The sequence below is a fragment of the Bos indicus x Bos taurus genome, chromosome 12 (assembly GCF_003369695.1).
Source record: "Bos indicus x Bos taurus breed Angus x Brahman F1 hybrid chromosome 12, Bos_hybrid_MaternalHap_v2.0, whole genome shotgun sequence".
Classification (NCBI taxonomy): Eukaryota; Metazoa; Chordata; class Mammalia; order Artiodactyla; family Bovidae; genus Bos; species Bos indicus x Bos taurus.
Window position 1 is genome coordinate 9070230 of NC_040087.1, and position 25788 is coordinate 9096017.

At 38.2% G+C, this 25788-nt stretch overlaps 1 protein-coding gene across 1 annotated transcript in view; it reads left to right on the top strand.

The window, feature by feature from the left end:
- The first annotated feature begins 592 nt into the window (after positions 1 to 592).
- LOC113902077 (transmembrane protein 225B-like) overlaps positions 593 to 25788 on the top strand; it is a 50550-nt gene continuing 25354 nt past the window's right edge. The window contains exons 1-2 of the mRNA XM_027557051.1: positions 593 to 598; positions 5889 to 6016. Coding sequence (XP_027412852.1) covers positions 593 to 598; positions 5889 to 6016 — 134 coding nt within the window. The remainder of the gene's footprint in view (positions 599 to 5888; positions 6017 to 25788) is intronic.

Genomic DNA, 25788 nt, shown 5'->3' on the forward strand with positions numbered 1-25788 from the left:
TTCAATAATTTTTTCCTTTGCATTCACAATTTGCCTATTTGGTGCAAGAGATCTAGCTTTGAGACTATTTCAGCTTTTGGTCTCCTTTCTGACTAAACTTAATTATTTCTAGCTTTTCATTTCAAGTGCGAGATGAGACATGACTTTTCTTATCACTTGAACACTTACAGGCCATTGTAAGGATATTGACTAAGGAAAAAAAAATATATTAACTGTGCTAATTTCAATTTCATCTTTTTAGTGAATAAGAACACCCAAGAAGAGGGAACAATAGGTGGGAGAGAAGTCAGAACACACACAACATTTGTCAGTTAAGTTTGCATCTTATATGGGATCAATTTGTGGGACCAGAAAACAATTACAATAGTAACATCGAAGATAACTAATTGAAAACAATAATAAATAAAATAACAATGAAAATTTTGGACTATTGCCAAAATAGCAAAATGTGACACAGAGGCATAAAGTGAGCAAATGTTGTTGGAAAAATCATACTGGTAGATGGAGTGGAGATAGGATTGCCACAGACTTTCAACTCAAAAAAACACATATCAGTGAAGAATAGCCAAAGTGAAGCATCATGAAACAAGGTATGCCGGTACTTAGTTTTATTTTATTAATTACTATCGCTCAGTCACTCAGTTGTGCCCAATTCTTTGCAACCCCATGAACGGCAGCACGCCAGGCTTCCCTGACTTTCACTATCTCCAGGAGTATGCTCAAACTCATGCCCATTGAGAGAATGATACCATCCAACCATCTCATTCTCTGTTGCCTGCTTCTCCTCCTGCCTTCAATCTTTCCCAGCATCAGAGTTGTTACCAATGAATAGGCTCTTCGCATCAGAGGGCCAAAGGGTTGGAGCTTCAGCTTCAGCATCAGTAATTCCAATGAATATTCAGGGTTGATTTCCTTTAGGATTGACTGGTTTGATCTCGTTGTTGTCCAAGGGAACCTCAAAAGTCTCTTCCACTATCTTATTAATAGTGAAGTCTAATTTATTAATGGTTTTATGCTCTGTAATTTTAAATCCAGTGTCACAAAGATGTCCTGATTTGTTTTCTTCCAGAAGTCTATAATTTTATATTTAACATTTAGGTTAAATCCACTTTGTATTAACTTTCAGTGAAAAGTATGATTTTTTTGCATTCAGTGGTTTAGTCACCATTTGTAAAAAAGATTATTCTTTCTCCACCTTTATAAAAAATAATTTGACTCTATTTGTGTGTCTCTTTTTAGCTTCTTTATTTTGTTTCATTGATATATTTATTTAGAGGAAAATAGCTCACTTTGTAGACCATATTTCAGTAAATACAATTGTCTTATATCTTAGTAGTAGAAAAATGCATAGCTCAGTGCACGTATAGCATAATCAGAAATGCATGTTACTCTTCATCATTGATAGTTTAATATCCTAATAGTACAACCTAATGTCTACACAAATCTTTTAATTGTTATGAAGAAACTATTGATATCAATATGGAGTCATTTAGCAATTTTAGATAGCAATTTTATTTCCTTATAATATTAAAAAATATATATGAAACAGGTATGAGGAATTAGAATCTTAAAGATATTTTTATTACATTTTCAAAAGATTGGACTCTAAAACCTGTCATTTTACTATGTTTGTTTCAATTCAACTACCATTTACAGAATAATCACTGTGTTACAGTCACTGGATTAAGATTCCAGAGATACACACACACACACACACACATATATATATATATATATATAAACACTGAATCTATCTTTGAGAAGTTCATAGTAAAGACATCATATACATCTGATAAATATACTATTAAAATAGATTTCTCACATGTTCAAATTTTTATTGTAAAATATGCAAAGTTTCTGAATTTGGCATTCATGTGATTAAAATATGTCAACAATTTTCTTTCCTTGTGTTGTTGTTGCTATTTAGTCAGTAAGTATTGTCCAACTCCTTTGCTTCCCCATGGACTGTAGCCCACCAGGCCCCTCTGTACATGGGATTTTCCAGGTAGGAATATTGGAGTGGATTGACATTTCCTTCTCCAGGATATCTTCCCCACCCAGGCATTGAACCGACATCTCTTGCTTGGCAGGCAGATTCTTTACTGCTGAGCCACCAGGGAAGCCCTTCTCTTATAAGGTAATAGTATAGCTCCTTAACTATACTTTTATGCATGTGATTAGTGGCCATGAGAATATTTTCAGATCTGTGTGCCTCTCTGTCGTCCTTTCTTTATCCTCTACATGTAGGCATTTTTTATTTTTCTGTTACTCGATATGATTTACTACAATTGAAAGTATTAGGTGGCATAAAATTATGAGCACTATATCTGATTTTAAATAAATCCAATTTTAAATAAACAATCAGATTTTTTTTAATAAACAATCTGATTTTAAATAAAACAGATTTTAAATAAACAATCCAGTATGTCTCAGAGAACTGTAACCATGAACTTAACAGGCTTTGAGTTTTTTAGTTGAGCTGTTTGAGTCTGTTGCTTTTATATAGGTCGTACTATGTGGCGAGATAAACACTATTGAAGACAGAATTAGTTTGAGTATATTGCAAATAATGCTGCATAAAAGAGACACTTGAAATATAAAAGAAAGGTTAAGAGAAATAAAGAATGGAATATTGCTCTGCCATAAAAAGGAATGAAATTGGGTCATGTGAAGAGATGTGAATGGACTTAGAGGCTGTCATACAGGGTGAAGTAATCCAGAAAGAGAAAAACAAACCATATATTAATGCATTTGTGTAGAATCTAGAAAAATGGTACAGATGAACCTATTTCCAGGACAGGAATAGAGACATAAAGACGTGACATAAAGGACATGTGGACATGGTGAGCGGGGAGAGAGGTTGGGATGAACTGAGTAGCTTTGACATATATACACTTCCATGTGTAAAACAGATAACTAGTGGGGACCTGTTATAAAGCACAGGAAGCTCAGCTAACTGTGATGACCTTGAGGGGTGGGATGTGAGGGATGGGAGGTAGGTCCAAGAGAGAGGGGATGTACATATATATTTAGATGATTCATTGAATTGTACATCAGAAACTAACACAATATTGTAATTATACTCTTTTTTAAAACAAATAAAGGAAAAATTGAGGAAAATTATCTTTGATAATATTTGCATAACGAAAGGTGAGAACATGGGGCATATTTACAGACCTTTATTTTGTTCTATGGATTTATATATCTTGATGGAAATACCATACCTTGTCGACTTTTTAAAAAATAAACAGTGGAGAGAGACAACATCTAAAGGGAAATTGATAGAAAAATTTTCCTGAATTGAAAAAAGATATACATTCTAAATATCAGGACACAAAGTGAACACTAGAAAGGTCAAATAGGCAAGACGATGCACATATTGGTAAATTCCTAAAAGCATAGAAAAGGAAAAGAATTTACCTACAATAATCAACAATCACACTGATACCTAGCTATTCACAAAAACAACAGAATCCGGATGACAGTGTAATACAAGAAAACAGCAACCGGTTAAAACTTGAAAGTTAATAGTGTAGGTTAAATATAGATATTTTTAGACAAGGATTGAATCTTTGTCTTTAACAGACCTTCATGTAGGAGTTAAAATAATATATGCTTTAGAACAAAGAAAATTAAACCTTGAGGGATGGAGTGGAATGTAAGAAGTAGTGATCAAAAGACTTGGGTAAATTTAAATCAGTTATGGCTAGAAATACAGTAACAATTATGATAGCAAATGTTTGGGGTATAAAACAAGTAAAAAATACATTATAGAATTAAAATAGCATTGGAGAGAGATTGGAGTCTTACATTCTTATTGATTAAATTTTAGCTGCATAAAATTAAGTACAGTCATAGTTTATTTTATTTTGTGTTGCTTTCCTAGGCTCCCCACTGTGTTTAATGAACTGAAGGTGTGTGCTACCCCCCACCAGCTGCACGTTTCTCAAGCAGCGCTTGCTCGTTTGTGTCTCTGTGCCACGTGTCGGTGATTTTCTCGCAACACTTTGCACTTTTTCAATATTATGATGTTTGTTATGGTGCTCTGTGATCAATGATCTTTGATTTTTATATCTCACTACTAAGAGAATGAAAAAATAAGTCACAAAGCTGAGATATATTTACAAATCAATATCTGATAAAGATTTTTTTTTTAAAGATACTAATTAGTACTGATTTTATTTATTTATTTTTTTTTTTGGCATGAGAGCTTCCACTCAGAAGGTGGAACTTCCTATTTTATTTTATTTTTAAACTTTACAATATTGTATTGGTTCTGCCTTATATGGAAATGAATCCACCGCAGGCATACACGTGTTTGATGCTTTTGAACTGTGGTGTTGGAGAAGACTCTTGAGAGTCCCCTGGACTGCAAGGAGATCCAACCAGTCCATCCTAAAGGAGATCAGTCCTGGGTGTTCATTGGAAGGACTAATGTTGAAGCTGAAACTCCACTACTTTGGCCACCTGATACGAACAGCTGACTCATTTGAAGACCCTGATGCTGGAAAGATTAGGGGCAGGAGAAGAAGGGACGACAAGATGGTTAGACGGCATCACCGACTCAATGGACATGGGTTTGAGCAAGCTCCATGAGATGGTGATGGGCAGGGAGGCCTGCGGAGCTGCAGTCCATGGGGTTTCAAAGAGTCAGACATGACTGAATGACTAAACTGAACTGAACTGATCTGATAAACGGCTTGTATCCAGAATATAAAAAGAATTCACAACACTCAATGAAAAGAAAACTCTTTAAAGAACACTACTTTAAAAATTCAAAAGCTATATCAAAGAAGTGTTCAGCAGAAAAATAAACACAGGATACTCAACAGCATTTTTCATTAAGAAAACCCCAATTCAGTCGCAGTGAGATAACCCTGTACATGTATCAGAATGCTGAAAACCAAATAATGACAACATGTGAAGTATTGATGAGGAAGTGGATAAGCTGAAACACTCCCCTACTGCTACTAGAAATTAAAAATGACACCACTATCCTTTTTTTTTTTTTTCCTTATTTGGCCATGCCACAGTTTGTGGGCTCTTGGTTCCCTGACCAGGGGTCAAACCTGTGCCCCCTGCAGTGAGAGTGTGGAGTCCTAATCACTGGACTGTCAGAGAACTCCCAGTACCAGCACTTTGAAGAATAATTCATTAGTTTCTTAAAAGTTAAACATAGTCCAGTCATATGAAGTAGCCATTTCCGTGTTGGATATTAACCCATGAGAAATGTAGAAGACTACACAAATATTTAGAAGAGCTTTCTTTGTAAAAACCAAAATAGGGAAACTGCCCTAATGTCCACGAACAGGTAAATGGAGAAAAAAATTTAATGAATATATAAATATATTATGTTTTATATATACTTTTATTACATATATTTTACACAAAATTAACAGTATATATAAGGGAATCTACTCAACAATGAAAGGGGATTAATTTATACATACAACACATGGATGAAACTCAAAATAATTATGTCAAGTGAAAGAAGTTATTGAAAAAAAAAATACACTAAGCAGTCCAATTTTTAAAAGAAGGTTTAGAAAATTCATCACCATTTCTAGTGACAGGAAGCAGATTGGTATATGTCAATGGATGGGGAAGGAAAAGGGAGGAAAGGGCAAGAGTAGAGGAGAGACAACTTTGGTTTGTTCACTGTCTTGATTGTGGAGATGTTTTCCCAGCTGTATGCATATTTCACAGCTAAGCAAATTATAAATTTTAATTATGGACACTTTATATCAATTATATGCAATATCTCTGTGCTTTAAATGTCCACAGTATATAACATGTGGGGACATCAAATGTTAATTGATGGGGCGTCAACTATACAAAATGTGCCAGAAGCAGCTTGAAATACTCAAAAAATCCCGCTGTGATGACAGGGTGCCAAAGGAATGCAGGAGCCAACCGAAGGACCATCGTGCCCTCCTCCCAGAGAGTCAAGTGTGGAGGTGGTGGGTGAGGAGAAGCAGCCACAGTGGAGAGACCTGAGGAACACTACCTCAGCCAGGTGAGCGAGAATGACCTCAGGTAACAGATCGTCCTGATTATATGCACTCCTGTTATGTAATGGAAATGGCATGCTAATTCTGTGATCTTTCTCCCCCAAGCCCATAACCCTAGTCTAATCATAAGTAAACCATAAGACACATCGCAATAGGGGGATTTTTACAAAATACCTGACCAGTACTCTCAGAACTGTCAATGTCGTCAAAACAAGGAAAGTCTTGGAAATTTTCACAGCCAAGAGGAGCCTAAACCACATGAGAACTATGTGCCACATGGTGTCCTGGGTGGGATCCTGGTACTGAGAAAGGGTATTAGGAAAGGAAATCTGAATAAGGAATGACCTTTAATTAATTGTGGAGCATTAATAGTGGTTTATTAATTGATTAATTGTGATAAATGCCATAGTTTTATGATTAATAATATTAACGTATTGATCATGTTGTCATTGTTCAGTTACTAAAGTCATGTATGATTCTTTGTGATCCCATGTACTGCAGCTTGCCAAACTCCTCTGTCCTCCACTCTCTCCTGGAGTGTGCTGAAATTCATGTCCATTGAGTCGGTGGTGCCATCCAACCAACTCATTCTCTCTCGCCCCATTCTCTTCCTGCTTTCAATCTTTCCCAACATCAGGGGCTTTTTCAATGAATCAGCTCTTTGCATCAGGTGGCCCAAGTACTGGAACTTCAGCATCAGTCCTTCCAATGAATATTCAGGGTTGATTTTTCTTAGGACTGATTGGTTTGATCTCCTTGCAGTTTAAGAGGCTCTCAAGAGTCTTCTTCAGCATAGGGAACATTGAAGGTGAGGGATGTACCCTCTTCACAACTTTTATGTAAATCTAAAGCTATTCTTTTTTTGATGGTTTCAGTGCAGTTTCATATCATTGGCATTGCCTTTATTTTCTTTTTTTAATAATTGGGGCCCTGCCTCATGGCATGCAGGATTTTAGTTCCCTGACCGGGGATCAAACCCATGCCCCCTATGCTGGAAGCACAGAGTCTTAATCACTGTATATCCAGGGAAGTCCCTCTAAAGCTATTCTAAAATTCAAATTGTAATTTAAAAAGCAATTAATGGGAGCACACCACAGGAAAGACAGCCTCCAACTCTGTTCTCTATAACTTCTATTCCATAGTCAGGTCTGACATCTGCATTTCATCTCATTTTCGCATTTCCTATGGCCTCCACCCAAAGAAGGATAAGGCAGCGTCACAGGAAGTGCTCATTCTGAGCATTTTTTGGTCTTGTTTTTTACAAATATCCTTGCTAGTATCTTTTCATTGTTTTAGAGGACATATGCAGACACCAATCATGAATATTAAAAAATGATCCAGTTGCTAGAATGTGGGTGATGCTTAGCTATGTGTATTACAAGATCTATGTAAAAGGGATATTAAATTCAAACTCTATAGATTTCAATCTGACATGACTTTTACCAATGGCTTGGCTGTCTGTGGGTAAAAGAGTTCCTCATAGAACATGAGCTTTAAAAGGCTTAATGCACACAGAATATTTGCAATTCTATCAGGTGAGCACCTATTACCACTTCCACCTCTCTACACTTCTACGGTGTGGGAAGCTCCTTCTAATGCAGCCACAGCTCTATATTTTTCGTCTTTAACATTTTTAATGCTAACCTTCTTTCTACAGTTACATCCCAATTATTTTTGCTTGGAAACAGAGTGGGAGGCATCTGGAGACTAAACTCAAGCCTCATGTTAATTATCTGAAATCCAATTGTTGTCTACATCCCTTTAGAAATGTGAGCTATGTAGTATGCAATATTCATATTATGGCTGGATACCTCATATGAGAGTAATTTAATTGTCAGTGCTGCTCAACCATTGTTTAATGAATTTCTAACAATTTGAAAGGGAAGCTGTTGGAAGGCCATTATTAAATTTCATATTTGCTCTGTAGTTTTCTTCACCATTGCTTCATCTATTTAGGATTATGATAACATTAACTTTGAGTTCCTTTAAAAAAAGAACTTTTTTGATTATGCAAAATTTGAACTTCTTAACCACTTGGAAAACAGAGTAAATACATTTTAAGACAGGCTTGCAATTAAATCAAAGGATGATGATCACATCAGTCTGTACAATAAAATACAAATTTATCAAACAAAAGGAAACATTCACAAATGATCCAGTAGAAACAGTAAAGAATATTATGGTAGACACAGGAGGAAAAGGCAGGTAATTATAGCAAAACTTAATCTTATCTTATAAACAGCTTAATAAAGTATAACCACTAACATTTCAGAGAGCAAATTACATCAAGGCACACTTTATTTATATTATTGATTATGCCACAAAGCATAATAGACTAGTTATTACTGTGTTACTTTGTTGTAATATGTCAAGAGGCACTTGGGGAAAGAACATGGTTTTAGAGTTCATACCAAAACCAAATAACAAGGTCAAATGCTAGGGGGATAAAACTGATTAAATCAGTGACTTTAGGGGTCAAAAACAAAACAAAACCGCAAAGAAGGAATGAATTGATACTCTCAGACTCTTCAATTTATGGACCTTGGGTCTTATAATCCAATGAATTAAACAGTTTTCTTTTGTGTGCATTTGGATATTTTAAGGATCTCCAAAACAGTTCCAAAGATAATTCGTACTTGTTATTTAATCATGTTCAAAAATGCTGAAAAAGCAGATAATAATGGTTCATCTATGTGTTAATATGTATATATATCCCTACTTATTGATTACACTAAAACCTTTGTGTGGATCACAATAAACTGTGGAAAATTCTTAAAGAGGTCGGAATACCAGACCATCTTATCTGCCTCTTGAGAAATCTGTATGCAGGTCAGGAAGCAACAGTTAGAACCGGACATGGTACAACAGATTTGTTCCAAATCAGGAAAGGAGTACATCAAGGCTGTATATTGTCACCCTGCTTATTTAACTTATATGCAGAGTACATCGTGAGAAATGCTGGACTGGATGAAGCACAAGCTGGAATCAAGATTGCCAGGAGAAATATCAATAACCTCAGATGTGCAGATGACACCACCCTAATGGTAGAAAATAAAGAGGAACTATAAATATCTTCTTGATGAGGAAGAAAGAGGAGAGTGAAAAAGCTGGCTTAAAACTCAACATTCAGAAAACGAAGATCATGATATCTGGTCCCATCACTGCATGGCAAATAGATGGGGAAACAATGGAAAGAGTGACAAACTTTATTTTTTCAGGTTCCAAAATCACTGTGGATGGTTTTTGCAGCTGTGAAATTAAAAGACACTAGGAGAATCCCACTCCAGGACTGTTGCCTGGAAAATCCCATGGATGGAGGAGCCTGGTAGGCTGCAGTCCATGGGGTCGCTGAGAGTTGGACATGACTGAGCGACTTCACTTTCACTTTCCACTTTCATGCATTGGAGAAGGAAATGGCAACCCACTCCAGTGTTCTTGCCTGGAGAATCCCGTGGACAGAGAAGCCTGGTAGGCTGCAGTCCATGGGGTCGCTAAGAGTCTGACACGACTGAGCGATTTCACTTTCACTTTTTACTTTCATGCATTGGAGAAGGAAATGGCAACCCACTCCAGTGTTCTTGCCTGGAGAATCCCATGGACGGAGAAGCCTGGTAGGCTGCAGTCCATGGGGTCGCACAGAGTCGGACACAACAGAAGCGACTTAGCAGCAGCAGCAGGAGAATCCCAGGGATGGGGGAGCCTGGTGGGCTGCCATCTATGGAGTCGCACAGAGTCAGACAGGACCGAAGCGACTTAGCAGCAGCAGCAGCAGCTCTTTATAAGAAAAGCCATGACAAACCAAACAGTGTATTAAAAAGCAGAGTCATTACCTTGCTGACAAAGGACTGTATAGTCGAAGCTACAGTTTTTCCAATAGTCATGTTCTGATGTGACAGCTGGACAATAAAGAAGGCTGAGCACCAAAGAACTGATGCCTTCAAACTATGGTGCTGAAGAAGACTCTTGAGAGTCCCTGGGACAGCAAGGATATCAAACCAGTCAGTCTTAGAGGAAATTAATCTTGAATATTCATTGGAAGGACTGAGACTGGGTCCTTCCAATACTTTGCTTAGATGTTGGGACTGAGCTTCCAACACACTGGCCACCTGATGCAAAGAGCTGACCCGCTGGAAAAGTCCCTGATTCTGGGAAAGATCAAAAGTAGGAGTGGAAAGGGACGACAGTGGACAAGATGGTTGAATGGCACCACTGACTCAATGGACATGAGCTTGAGCAAACTCCGGGAGATGGTGAAGGACAAGGAAGCCTGGTGTGCTGCAGTCCATGGGGTCACAAAGAGTCAGACACAACTTAGCAACTGAACAACAATACCCGCTGCTCAGGGGCTCCATGAGATCGTCTGGAAAATGGAATGAAAATGCAAACATTCTCTAGATTTGGGGGAGGCATTACTAATGTCAAAGTCCACTGAGCATGCTGTTGAAAACTGACCAACTGAAAGACAAATAGCAACTGGCTGCATGCTTAGTGAATATCATCTGGGATATTTAGAAAAACACGTCAGTTTTGTGTAAATTTAATGAAGCCTAGTAAAACTTTTTGTAGCATTAAATGAAGGTTTTCAATTATCAAGAGAATTGGGAATACTTAGTGCTTACATTGCTTAACCCAGTATGGATTCCCTAACCTGATATTCAATGTCTATTTCTTGAATTCATTATATAAATATTACCTGTGGAAATATGAGAGCAGCATGAGACAGTAGACAGACTATATGTTTTGCAGAGAAAGAAACACAACTTTGAATTCCCATTATCACACTCAAGGTTATTATACGCACTCTCTCAGAACCTTAATTTCCCATCTATAAATGGAGAGCTCTGATTACATGCTACAGTGGCTGTCTTCCCTGGTGTCTTACAATCTTGATGCTACAGAGCCCATCCTGGACACAGGATGGTCATGACCATAAACGAGGCTAATCAACCCTCAAGCCTACGTCCAAAATCAACTCCCAACCCTACTTCCAATCTCCAAGAGCAATTATTGCCAAAGGGTGGGAGTGTTACCCAAGCTGAGCCAAGCAGATTTCCTCTGCTCCTGCATTTATACTAGACATGAAGGAGACCAGAGCCCTTTTCCCTGTGGTCAGGGATCTGCAAGGCATTGGACCTGAAGTGACTACAGACACTCCTCTGAGGACAGAACTACCTACGATAGCATAGAAGCTGGACATGGAATCCAGAGATATTCTGAAGTCACTTCCATCCCATGGCTTCAAGCATAAGATGAACAACCTCCCTTTTAAGATGAATCCAGTTACAGATGCCTTAGCCATTTATAACTCGCGTTCCTCTAATATTCCTTTCTTGGGCTTTGTTTTGGAGTTAAGAGAATCCATGTAATATATCAGTAATGGACTAAAGGCAATGTAAGTTGAGGCAATTTTTATTATGATTTGCTCTCCTTCCTCACCTCACATGCAAAGATTCTCATGCAAAAGTTGGCTCAGCCTGAGGTTCAAGAACAAGAGTAAAGTTACAAAATATTTTTGATCATTCAAGACAAGCATGAAAATACCATGGCTATGACTAGTAATCCTACTATTACTACTACTGTTATTAACATTGTATTTATTTTTATTATGACTACTATCACTTATCATTTGCTGAATCACTGCTGTTTCTGGCATCATTCTCATGACTTTCTAAGCATCATCTCATTTAATCTTTATAGAAATTATTATTATTATATGAACTTATTATCATATCAATTTTATTATCTCAGCACATAAAGGAGAATAGAATATTAATTAATTTAAGTGACATAAATTAAATTCATGTTGAGATATGTTAAACTCCAAACTTGAGAACCAAATCATTAAGTCATGCTTATAGACATGTAATTCAGATGAAAACTGGGCATTTGAATGAATCATCCTAATAATTCTTTCATTTTCAAAGGTTTCTCTGTGTCTATGTGGCATAAAGCTCAACTTGCAGAATCGCTGAAAATTTCAAAATAAAACTGAGAAAAAAATCTCCCAAGCTGTAACACAAATGCCAACCCTGTTTGATCACAAGTTTGTGAGGTGCAAAGGAAATCATACTTCATTTTACTATTCACCTTGAATACAATTTTATACAATATACAGCAAATATGGTAGGTAACATGCACATATTTAGGGTTTATAAAATGAAGCAGGAAAATGGCTCAAACTGGGTTTCAGCGTTGCTATTGTTTTCACTGTCTAAATCTTGAGAGAATTTGTCATAAGCAATACATCTAATAAATGCCTCTGCTAAGAAAAAATGGGAGTTGTCATAAACCCAGATCATGCTGGAAAAAATAAGATTATGGTTAAACTGAATGGAAAGGTAGAATATTGCTAGAGGGAGATAGAGTTTCTATAGAAGCCAGAAAATACCAAGTGAGTGAGTTGTTCCCTTCATCTATTCTGCATCCAGTTTTTAAATGTTCTTTATCTGGATATAGTCCTTTGGTCATATCTGCAACTAAGTCTCTTAGTCATTTCTGGGTCAGCTTTGGTGTCCTTTTCTTTATATTATTTTCAAAAAAATGTTTAAACTATCTTTTGGGAAAACTATATCCTTCTTCCTTTTCAGCTGTCAAAATGATTTAAAGTGTGACCTCTCAATCAATGGACAATGGCCACTTGGTCTTTAAATGATTTTTTCTCTCTGCTTCTCTTTTGTCTTTTGTTCTCTAAATGTGCCATCTAAGGCAGTACTTTAAGTTGTTCAAATTGGTCCATTTCTTGAATTGCTTTCCCCTTTCAATGTTTCATTTAATGTTTCTCTAATGGTTAGTTACTGTCAGAAGCCCTGCAAAAAGGTATGTCTTTGAGTTGACGTCCCCCCTAATGTACATAATCTTGAATATTTAATAATATAATCCTTTGAAAAGGATGCAGCTTTATCTAATTGCAGGTTCATTTTCTTGTCCTTCTTGTAGGATGTGTGCTGTGAAATTTCTGTTGGTATTTTTCTCTTAATTATGCCTTCATAATATAAAAAAACATTAGAGGAAACACCTTTCCTGAATGTCAAGCATAATTTTAATTTCAATAAATACTGAATATGAATGATTAGGGGAAAGAATAGAAATGAACATTTTCTGAGGGAAAAATTTTTTGCCAATTTTTTTTGTACTGTGCTAGCTTTTACCACATTTGGTTCTTGCCACACCTTTTCACAATTTGAGGACTGTTCAACAAAAGTCAATGAAGAGTGGTATTTTTATTTATTGTGTTTTTGCTTCACTTTAAAGCTATAAACAAAGCCTTTGCAAATGTCTACATGTAAACAAAGTACAGAAAGCACTTCATAAAATGGTAAAGTTAAAAAAGAGACACATAAATTTGATTATTTGTCAAATATATTGCTTAAAGTGAAATCTCCAGGATTGTTTTTTTTTCAGTCTTTTACTTATGTGAGCACTCCTCCACCCCTCGAATAGGCCACACAGGTGATGGGTTTTGAACGGCAAATTATCTTTTTGGTTCACTAGACATAGGGCTGGCCATTCCCTTGTAGCTTAGTTGGTAAAGAATCCACCTGCAATGCAGGAGACCCCTGTTCGATTCCTGGGTTGGGAAGATCCCCTGGAGAAGGGAAAGGCTACCCACTCCAATATCCTGGCCTGGAGAATTCCATGGACTGTATAGTCCATGGGGTCGCAAAGAGTCAGATATGACTGAGTGACTTTCATTTTCACTTTCACTTTAGGCATAGGGCTGATGCACACCCCAAGCTGAAATGCATATTTGTACTTACTACTGTTTTGTCCAGGCCCTCTTCAAATCATCCCTGGCTAATATTTCACTTTTTTTTTGCAAAGATCCCCATTTCCCAGTCTCATTCTTTCTAGCTCTACTTTCTCTTTCCCACTGTGTGAATCATTTTTTTGCATAGGTCAGAATTTATATGCAAAATATTTTAAAATCTTGTTTTTGTTCAATCGCTAAGTCATGTCCAACTCTTTGAACCCCACAGACTGCAGCACTCCAGGCTTCCCTGTCCTTCACCATCTCCTGGAGCTTGCTCAAAATCATGTCTATTGAGTGGTTGATGCCATTCAGCCTTCTCATCCTCTGTCGCTCTCAGTCTTGCCCATTATCAGGGTATTTTTCAATGAGTCAGCTCTTTGCATCAAGTGGCCCAAGTATTGGAATTTCAGCTTCAGCATCCGTCCTTCCAGTGAATATTCAGGGTTGATTTCCTTTAGGATTGACTGCATTGATCTCCTTGCTGTCCAAGGGACTTTTAAGAGTCTTCTCCAGCACCACAACTCAGAAGTATCCATTTTTCTGTGCTCTGCTTTCTTTTTGGTCCAACTCTCACATCTGTACAGAACTACTGGAAAAGTCATAGCTTTGACTATACAAACCTTTGTCGGCAAAGTGATGCCTCTGCCTTAATATGCTGTCTTTTACAATCTAAATCAGCATATTTTTCCAAATATACTCTCAAATCCCACACAAAAAGCCATAAAGTCTTCCAATCATTTGCCTCCTGAATGATCAAACATCCCTTTTATAAGAATGCATGGCTTTTGAAAATGAAATTAAGAAACACAGTTTCATTTAAAGTCGAACCAAAAAGAATAAAATACTTGAGAACGAATTTATCAAGAAGTTCAAGACCTTTTTTCAAAACAACAAAACATTGCTGAAATAAAATTCAGAAGACCTAAAATAAATGAAAAATGTTTCATGTTCATTCATTGGAAAGACCAATGTTGTCAAGTTGGTAATTCTCCACACTTTCAGGTACAGATTCAACACAATCCCTATCAAAACACAGCTGATGTGTTTTTGCAAAAATTGATAAGCTTACCCTAACATTTAAATGGAATGAAAAAGACATCCAAAATAATTGTGAAAAAGAACAGTGAAAAAACTTACTATAAATCTATATGGATCAAGGCACCGTGGTACTGGTAGAGACAGATATATAGATTGATAGATTACTAGAATAGTGTTCAGAAATAAACCTTTGAATTTATGTTCAGTTCATTCTCCAGAAAGGTGCTAAGACGATTCAGTGGATGAAAGGATATTTTCAACAAATAATACTGGGCACATTGGATGTTCTTCTGAAAAAAAAAAAAAAACAACTCAGGTACTTCATATCATGTATAAACAACTCCCATGACTGAATCTGTGAGTTCAGTGTAACCATGGACACAGAGGGCTGACTATAAGTTATATGCAAATTTGTGACTACATGGAGGATCGGAGCTTCCAACTCCCCACATTGTTTAAGGGTTAACTCTTTGTGTACACAACCTTTGTGTTTTGGCATATGATTCATTTAAAATTATTTATCTCTGTTTGATATGTCTACAAAACCTTCATGAGAATATCCAATTTCCCACCACCATTATATCCAGAATATACTAAAAATCATCCTTTAATAATAAAGAAAACAATCACATTAAAAATGGGCAAATAAACTGAATAGACATTACACCAAGAAAATATGAACGGCTTATAAGCACTTGAAAAGATACTTAGCATTAATGGTCACTGTGAAAGTCGCTCAGTAGTGTCTGACTCTTTAAGACTCCATGGACTATACAGTCCATAGAGTTCTCCAGGCCAGAATACTGGAGTGGGTAGCCTTTCCCTTCTCTAGGAATGTTCCAAACCCAGGGATCAAACCCAGGTCTCCCACATTGCAGGCAGATTCTTTATCAGCTGAGCCACAAGGGAAGCCCAATTAATAGTCATTGCTGCTGCTGCTAAGTCACTTCAGTCGTGTCCGACCCTGTGCGACCCCATAGACAGCAGCCCACCAGGCCCCGCCGTCCCTGGGATTCTCCAGGCAAGAACACTGAAGTGGGTTGCCATTTCCTCTTCCAATGCATGAAAGTGAAAAATGAAAGTGAAGTCGCTCAGTCGTGTCCGACTCTTAGCGACCCCATGGACTGCAGCCTACAAGGCTCCTCCATCCATGGGATTTTCCAGGCAAGACTACTGGAATACAAATTTTAAAAACACGTGAAACATCACTTCACACCCTCTAGAACAGCTATAATTAAAAAGGCAGACAATCATCAGTACAGGCAAAGACAACAAAGAAACCAGAACCTCCCTATATTGCTTATGAGGGTATAAATGCAATCACTTTGAGCTGTTTCTTAAAAAGCTGAATATAAACTTACATATGACCTGGCAATTTTGTTGCCAACCAGGGTTCTTGACCTCCTTAATCAATAGAAATTGATCAGAGGCCAGACAAGAAATTTGGAGGAGGTTTACTAGAGCCCCTGCTGCAGCAGGAGGGAGTGAACAAACAGCAGATTCCTTTGCTCACAAGATCCCCAAGGTGAGGGAAGGAAACGTGTTCCTTACATGGGGGGAGGGTAGGAGTGTGTTCAGGGCTCTGGCTGGAGGGATAGTTTCAGTGTTTTGCCCACTCCTTTGGTGGTGTTGAGTGCAGGCGGCATGTGCAGTACCCTGCTTTAGCTCCCAACACCGATTTTGCTCCTGGCTCCTTAGAAGTGGCAGTAGTGGGTTTTGGTCTTTGTGTATCTTTTGTCCAGAATTTGCCCCAACTGTAAAGCCTGCAGTTATTTTCAGTCCCATGTAGTTTCTTTGTATTTTATTGCTAGAAGAGGGGAGTGTCTAGGTGCAAGCATTTTAGCATTGCCACAAAGAGGCCCAAGTCCCAGAACTATCTCAATTTCACTCTTACGTACCCACCTGAAATAAAACATTGGTCCACCCTATGACCTGTGATCATAGCAACTTTATTCATAGTCGTAAAAATTCTGACTACATGTCACATGATTTAATTTATATGCAGTATCCAGAAAAACCAAGCATATCAGATAGAAAGCAGATAGTGGCTATCTGGAGCTGGGATTCAGAACTGGAGTTGACGGTAAATAGTCACATGGCATCTTTTCAGGGTGAGGAGAATGTTATAAGACTGGACTGTAGCTACGCAACTCTATAAATGTACTAAATGTAAGAAAAAAAGTGGGTGAATTTTATAATATGCAGATTAATTTCTCTTGCTGCTGCAGCAAATGGCAAAAAGCCCTTTTGACTTAATACAAATTCCTTATTTTACAGTTTTGCAAGTCTGAAATCTGAAACTTCCTGCCATGCTCATCCAGTACTGACAGAGTTGAGTTCTGCTGTGAGACCGAGGTCTCTGTGTCCTTGCTGGCTGTGGTTAGGGTCACCTTTAGCTCTGAGAGTGCTGGAGGCCTCTCTCCAGCACTTGCACACAGCCCCCTGTGTCTCCAAACCAACTGGGCATGGAATCCTTCTCATCCTTCCAAGTCTCATACTCTTCCCCCATCAAGGCAATATCTCCTGATCCAGAAGACTCTCAGGTTTTGAAGACCCGTGTGATTAAATTTATCCCATTAATAATCTTATTGTCTCAAAGTCCTTGACTTTAACCACATCTTCAAAGTCTTTTTGCCATGTAAAACCATGTATTCACAGTTCAAGGTATTAATACATCTTAATAAGGGATTCCTTATTCACATACACACACAAAAAGCCTCCTTTTATATGGCGGTTTTTAAAATTTTTTTAAAATCTATATCATGTGATAAAGTTTTGCTATTAGAACTCACCATATGCTATTATATGGAAACTCTCTAAATAGAAAATTGCATCATCTATGTATATTGAGAATTTAGTTGTTTTCTTTTTCTTTAGATTCTTATGTTTTTGTTTCTGTTTTATTTTCTGATGTCATGTAGCACCATGGCCTTAAACAGCTAACAGCTTTCCTAGATTCTCAGACTGAAAATGTCAAAGCTGTGCATGATTCCACTTTTTTTTGGTCTCAAGCCCAACGAAACATTTCTCAACAAGTCCTTACAATAATGCCTAGAACCAAATAATGAAAATGACTACTTCACTATCTCTACCTGTACCACTCTATCCCAAATCCCTATAAGATTTTTCTTGGCCTGCTCTGCTATCTGCCTTAATGATCTCTCTGCTTCCATCTTGCCCTTCTTTCCCTCACCCAGTCTAATTTTCATTTAGTAGTCAGATTGCATGAACTCATTATTAACCAGAGTCCCTAATAATAGCTAAACTTACTGAGCCCTTATTATTTGCCAGTACTTATGCACATAATTTAAAGGGATTAACCCATTTACTTTACACAATAACTCTATGAAGATAGGTATTATTATTTCCCCCATATCCACAAATTAAAAACTAAAGCCCTGAAGAATTTAGCTTACACAAGAGTGAATATCTAGTAAATACAGCAACCAGGATTAGAATATGTGTCAGTTACGACCAAGCCTTTAATACTTCTACCACTCTGCTGGAGACTCATTCCATCATTTCCCAAGTGTTGTTGAAAGTTAAAATCATCTCTGTCTGTTGATTCTGAGTTTTGCCAGCCATCAAATGGCAGAAGCTGTTTCCACTTCCTCAACCCTCCCCAATGGATGTACTTAGAAGGTTAAGGAAGACAAGATGGTCAGTATCGTCGGACTTAAAGATAGAGCCCTCCTGGCTGCGAGAGGCATCCATCTCCTCAAAGAGATGACAGAAAGACTGCAAAATGACCTCTGATGCTGTCGCTGTAAAGGGAGGTTGGCATTCTGTCTCTCAGCTGGGTATCTGCTTAGGCAGTCAGCTTGGTGACTTGCCTCTCTGCCTCTCTCAGCAGGGAAAATGAGCGGTCAGAGCAAGGCAGGCTGGCAGTCTAGGAATCTGCACTCCCATCTCGAGGCAGCTGGACTACCAGTGTGGATGGAAAGGGACTGAATGTAAGGCAGAACTCTCAGATCAGAGACCTGATCGATGGGATCTCAAAATCCCCAGGTCTATCTCCCACACTCTGTAGTACCCAGCAGGTCAGTGCCCACCACCCAGAGGCTGAGAGCCAGCAGTGGCAACTGGAAACGTACTGAAAATTGGCACGGACGAGCCAAAACCCAAATGTGACTCCAAAGGGCCATTTTTCCTCTTCATGCACCACCTCCCCTACTCTGAACTCTGGGGGACTACACCCAGCCTCAGAAGAAGAAGACAGGTAGAACTTTGAAATGGAGCTTTCAGATATGAAACTGTTTGAATGAGGACTGGACAGATTTTTATAAACTCTAATCAGACAGATGCTTCTCAAGTGCAAAAGGGAATGAATTTTTTAGAACATGATTCAATACAGTGATGGATTTTAATAAGTGTTTATGTTTATTCACTATCCTTTGAGGGTTTTTATTTAACCAGTTATAATAGCCTCAAGGTCTCAAAGACCCAAGAGAGGGCTCTTCATTCCTGTGTTTTCCTTACTATACTCCAAACTTAAAGCCAACTATGAAAAAAAAAAACAAAATATGCCAACTATGTGCAGCCTCAGGGCCTTTACACAGGCCATCTACAGGGCTCATCCCTACTCATTTTTCATGATTCACCTGTCACAATTTCAAATATGTTTTTCCAGAGCACTTCCTCTTAAGTTGCTCCTCCCCTGATTCCTCACCCATGCCTCTTATGTTATCCTGCCTTGTTTTATTTTATTCCTTGCACTTCCAGCTATAGAACGTTCAGAATGGAAGACAAAATGCTTATTTGTTAGCAGCTCCATCCAGGCATCCAAATTGACTCTAGTTTGGAAGATTGGTCTAGAAAGTTAAAAAGACAGAGCTGGAATTGGCAACATATTTTTAGAAAGTCTCCTACATGGAGACTACAGTGTTGAAAGGATAGTCTCACTGTCAATATTCTTTCAAGGGGGACTAACTCCTTGATTCTCAGAATTAAGCATCCCGGTGCCTAAGAGCCATGTAATATCTTTCCCACTTTTCTACCCCGTCCCAGTTCCCATTCCATTCCTCTGCAATTTATGAGACAGGAATAGATAGAAGACTTACTTCCAGACAAAGGACTTACAAATTTTGTTAGCTTTAAAAAGGGTTAAATTGTGATTATGTCTGATCTATTCAGTTATGAAAAATTGTGTCTTCCTGTGAGATTTGGTCTCACCTTTTGAAAATATCTACTTTGCTACCTCCTTTCCAATTGTTCCCAGTCAAAATTAGGAAAGGTAATTGAAAAATATTTTGCACAAACTAACTATAGCATAACAAGAGTCTTTCTTTCCATTAGATGTGTGTGAATGACCTAGGCAATTACTTCTACCATCCAAGCCCTCTGCTTTCAGAAATGTGCTGTTTTTCTTTTAATCTGAAAACCATATGTGACTTTAAAGCACCTTCATTGCTCTGTTTTATTAAATAGGATGGGGGTTGAATGTGGCAGTAAGTCTCTTTAAAGATTCACTCCTGCACTGCAAGCTCCTGCCAACACTCTAAATGTGAGTTAACATTCTGGAGACCAAACTGTCTTTCACAGATAGTGGATAAGCGGAGTTAAACAGCATGAATCTGCCAGAGGCATAGCCATATTCATTTCAAACAAGAGAGAGAACCATTTTTCTGCTGGCCAAGTGAATACCTGGGAAAGGAGCCCTCGGCCACATACCCGATTCCCGGTAACTGTTCTTCATAAACTGATCACTTAACACATTTCTACCTAAAGACCGACCGTTCTTGTTAAAAACGAAAGAACCATGATTCTTTCCCTACTCTAGTTTAGTTAGAAAATTATATTACTTTCTACCTTAATTCTTTAATTGGCATTAGAGTTTCACACCAGAAGTAAAAAATAAATAATAATATGGAAATGTGTATCTGCCACAGCATTTTTAATACCTGGTAGAAACAGTAAAGGTGACAATAGGGGCAAATATGTAATGATTGAAAATAATATTCCATATATTCCAAGGCAGGTCCTGCTCATTAAGACTTAACCATGTTTTACCAGGTGATACACAGGGCAGAATATGAACAGAAATGAAATAACCATGATGGTTTATATTTCATCATGTGATTTAGAAACCATTTTTGAAATTACCTTTTTCATGTCTGGCACAACTGTGGAGAATACTATTTTTATTCTGGTAATAGATGTGGAAACTAACGTTCAGAGAGACTCTGTGACTTACCTGAAGTACCATAGTTGATGGTGACAGTAATGACCTTAAATTGTCTTTGTCTAAGATCAGAAACGCCACCACTATAGATGATGTTGTTTGTAACATGAATAAGTCAAAGGTGAGATGCATAGGATATTAGCTATCATGCTAAAGAGGAAAAAAATAAAGCTTTCTTGAACTTCTGGGATGTACTCATAATGATACTCTCACAATACAGTGGGAAATTATCATTCATTTGTCACTCCAAATATGTGATGAGTACCTACTATATACCAGGGAAAAGCAGTGACTCCTGAGACCAGAAAGAATATCTGTGTCTGGAGGCTCATAATCTAATGGAGAGACAAACATACGTGATTAGAAATCAATGTGACATATACCAGGATGGTGCTAAACAGGTAGATATGGCTTGTACCTTCTAACCCTCCTAGAAAGGCCAAGGAAAACTCCTTTGAAGAAGGAGATAGAGTGAGTTGAACAGTTCAGTTTTATGTGAAAGTGAGGGAAAGTGCAAGGCTGAAGAGGGCTAATTTGGAAAATATGGATGTAGGCAAAAACATAAAATGGTAAGGTCTTTTAGAAACATTTTGCCTGAATAGCCCAAGCAATATAAGAGTATATACTTTGTATGTGCATTTATTTAAAATGTATTTGGTACTTAAAAAAGAATCATTTGTTCTTTGTTACTTGATTAACAACTTTCGGTAAAAAAGAAAAATTCGATGGTAAATTTCTATAATCCTTATACTGTAATTGCAAAGCCTCAAAGAACTCAAAGAGCAACTTAAATGATTAATGCTTAATTATAGAGCCTATGGAGAGTATTATGGGAAAAGAAAGTATATTCAAATTAGTGACATATTCATAAACTCACCAGTAATATATAGTTACCATGTACTCTCTATAGAGATGGCATTATCCAACTGTAACATCATCAAATTCTTAATGAAATTATCTCTACCCATGGGAATGGTGTGTGATAGTAATCTAGACCTTCTGAAGAAAGTTAATGTGCCTCACTGACATTCTCTTGATCTCTGAGAATTTTCCTAAGGTTTTATTCTTCCCATCACTGTCCATTTTCAACCACCCTTAAGTACATACACCCTATTCTTCATTATTTTTCTTATTTTCATTCACCATCCAGTACAGAATTTTATGGCTGCCAACCAATATAAAATCCAGTCTTGAGGGATGGTATGGGGAGGGAGGAGGGAGGAGGGTTCAGGATGGGGAACACATGTATACCTGTGGCAGATTCATTTTGATATATGGCAAAACCAACACAATATTGTAAAGTTAAATAAAATAAAATTAAAAAAAAATAAAACAGTCAGTCTGTGTTTGTCTGTTAAGTGCTTAAGAGATTTGGAAACCAAGTCTATTCCAGAGACCAAGCTCAAAACCAAAGGAAAAAATAAAGCCTCAGGTAGAAAGAGCTGGGCTAGAAAACATGGAATTAAACTTGATGTGTCTAGCAGAGTTTGGATCCAGATAATTGAATTCATGTACTGTCAATTAGAATATATTGGTGGATTCTTTACTGCTGAGCCACCTGGGAAGCTCCAAGAAGATATATGCATGTGTGTGCTGGGTCACTTCAGTCGTGTCTGACTCTCTGCGCCCCCATGGACTGCAGTCTGCCAGGCTCCTCTGTCCATGGAATTCTCCAGGCAAGAAGACTGGAGTGGGTTGACATACCCTCCTCCAGGGGCTCTTCCTGACCCAGGGATAAAACCCATGTCTCTTATATCTCCTGCATTGGCAGGAGGGTTCTTTACCACTAGCGCCACCTGGGTAGCCCAAGAAGATGTACAGTACATTCTAATTATTTTGTTGAAATTCTGCAAATGCGGGTGTACCACTTTTTTTCCAGTGTTTATTGTCCAGTGAACCTCCTTCCTCTCTGACTTCTCTTCTCCTATCCTTATGCAAATTATTTTCTGAGGCAGGAATTGACAAACTATTTACAACTTGTTGACCAAATCCTGCTCACTACCTGTTTGTGTGACTAAGATTTTACAGGAATAAAATCATATCCATTATCTTGTTCGTTGTCTACGGCTCCTTTTGTGCTTTAATGGCAGAGTTGAATAATCATAAAAGAGACCCTTTGGCCCATAAAGCACAAAATATTTACCATCGGGCCCTTTGTAGAAAAAGTTTGTCTGCTCTGAAGAACTCTTTAGGTAATTGTTACACATTGTCTCATATTATTTTCTTTTCAGGTGGTTCATACTTCTCCAGTGAAATTGTTGACCTTTTATTATGGGGTACATGTATTATGGGCTTCCCTGGTGGCTCAGCAGTAAAGAATCCACCTCTAAATGCAGGGGACATGGGTTCAGTCCCTGGGTCAAGAATATCCCCTGAAGAAGGAAATAGCAACTCAGTCCAGTATTCGTGCCTGGAGAATCTCGTTGACACAGGAGCTTGGCGGGCTACAGTCCCTGGGGTTATAGAGAGTCTGATACAACCTGGTGACTAAACAACAGCATCAGGTATTGTATGATGTGGTATCACTGAACAGTAACAAGCAGAGTAAGCTTTAAACAATTAACATGCAAGTTCCAGGAGTTGAAGAATTATATTTTTCTTATCCATCATTGTGTTCCTGCTCCCTTGCATTGTGTCAAATACAAGGTAGATGAGCAAATAAATGGATTAGGGCTATGATTGCAGGGTGTGGTGGCAAGTATTTGAAATATCTTGAATAAGGAAACCTCCAAATAAACAAACTGACTTCGATCTGGTCATACATACAAAGAAAGAAAGAAAGTGAAGTCGCTCAGTCGTGCCCTACTCTTTGCGACCCCGTGGATAGTAGCCTGCACCAAGCTCCTCCGTCCATGGGATTTTCAAGGCAAGAGTACTGGAGTGGGTTGCCATTTCCTTCTCCAGGGAATCTTCCCAACCCAGGGATCGAACCCAGGTCTCTCACATTGTAGACAGATGCTTTACCATCTGAGCCACCAGGGAAGTCCTCATATATACACACTGCACATTAATAAATAAGACAAAATCTTGCAGTCAGCCCTAAATTTGGAGTCAAGGAATGGGTCATGCTCTATGGTATTTGAGATGTGTGTGTGTGTGGGTGTGTGTACTCAATCTCTAAGTCACGTCTGACTCTTTTGCAACCCCATGGACTATAGCCCTCCAGGCTCCCCTTGCATAGCATTGCCCAGGCAAAAATACTGGAGTGGGTTGCCATTCCCTTCTCCAGTATTTGAGTTTATTTTTTCAGTTTATTTTTCTACCAACAAAATGCTTATTCTTTCAGACAACAACTTCAAGCCTTAGCACCAACTTAAGACTAATTTAATCTCCAAAAATACACAAAGCCCTCCAGGAGAGGACTTAATTGTCAGAAAAGTAGTGCAGATTTTTTTTTTTTAACTTCTTAATTGTTCCTTCATTTTTATTACCTTGCCTTAGCTCATGCCATACTTTTGCTCATGCTGATTTACAGGATTTGAAAAAGAAGCTAAAAGAGCACATTCTGAAGGCTGAAACTGTGGAACCTGCTGATTTTATCAAAGAAAAATCAAAACATTTAGATATCTGTCTATTGACTGCTTAAAGGAGTGCATGTCAAAGTAAGAGTCAGTCCAGCATTCTCAGGAAGAACTTCGTCTCTGTGGCTTTGTTTTCCTTTCCTTATTTTAAAAGAAATGCACCTCCCCCACCGCCAACCCTTGAAATTTATAGGCCGAGATGGATTCCTTGATGTTATTTGTTATAAGAGTCTACGAGGTGACAGCATCATGATGCTGTGGTGTGGTTTGAGCAGCCCTTTAGCAAATGTCCTATCAGCCACACGCCTCCTTCCCAGCACAGTTCCATGTGGTCCACTTCAGCTGATCTCCCCCAGCGGCTGTTTCAGCATCCTGCAGCCATCCATCCTCCACGTGTATCCAGCCCAGTGGAGCTACATTAAAGTGAGCAGAGCTTCCTGGCAGGGGCTTGGCTGCTCGCCAGGGTTTCACTGTTCCTCATCCTTCCTTGCCACTTGTGTGTCACAGGCTCTTGGGAGACGCTGAATCAGGTTTGCAGGAAACCCCACAGAAAGCTGTGGTGGGCCCAGACTTCACTGCCTCCACTCAGTAAACCTCACGTTCCACTGGTGACCGGCACCTGCCTGGCACAGAGCAGCACAGGAAGATATCTTGTATTTCAAATCCTATACACTGAAATGACTTGGCAAAGATAACGACGACTGTACCAACTTTTTTTTTTTTTTTTTTTTGGCCACACTGTGTGGCTTGCAGGATCTTAGTTTCCTGACCAAGGATTGAATCCCAAGCCTGGCAGTGAAATCTCAGAGGCTTAAACACTTGACTACCAGAGAATTCCTTTAGGGTACCTACTTAGAGAAGAAAAATATCTCTTCATAATCTTAAATAGCATTATGTTAAACTATTATAAGCACTGAGGTTTACTTTCCCCCAAAAAAGCTAAAAATATTGGGACCTACCCTCTGCTGGTCAACCAAACATGTATTTTCCAATCCTTTATTTTCACAACCAAAAAATCTGCATCTTAGTAGAGCTTCACTTTCTATAAAAATTTAAACTCTTCAATCAAATTAGGGAAAAAAAGCTTGGCAGAATATAAAATTAAGCAGAAATATATTCTGAATTCATTTTCCATACAAATGAAAATGCAGCCCAAATAAGCAGAAAGAGAAGCTTTGAAGTGCCGTATTTCTCTGCATTTTAAAGCTGTAGGGAATAAAAATGCATAAATGGGAGATTATAATCTAGTCTGGTGATTCAGCTTGCCAAGTTGTCTCCTTCTAGGTT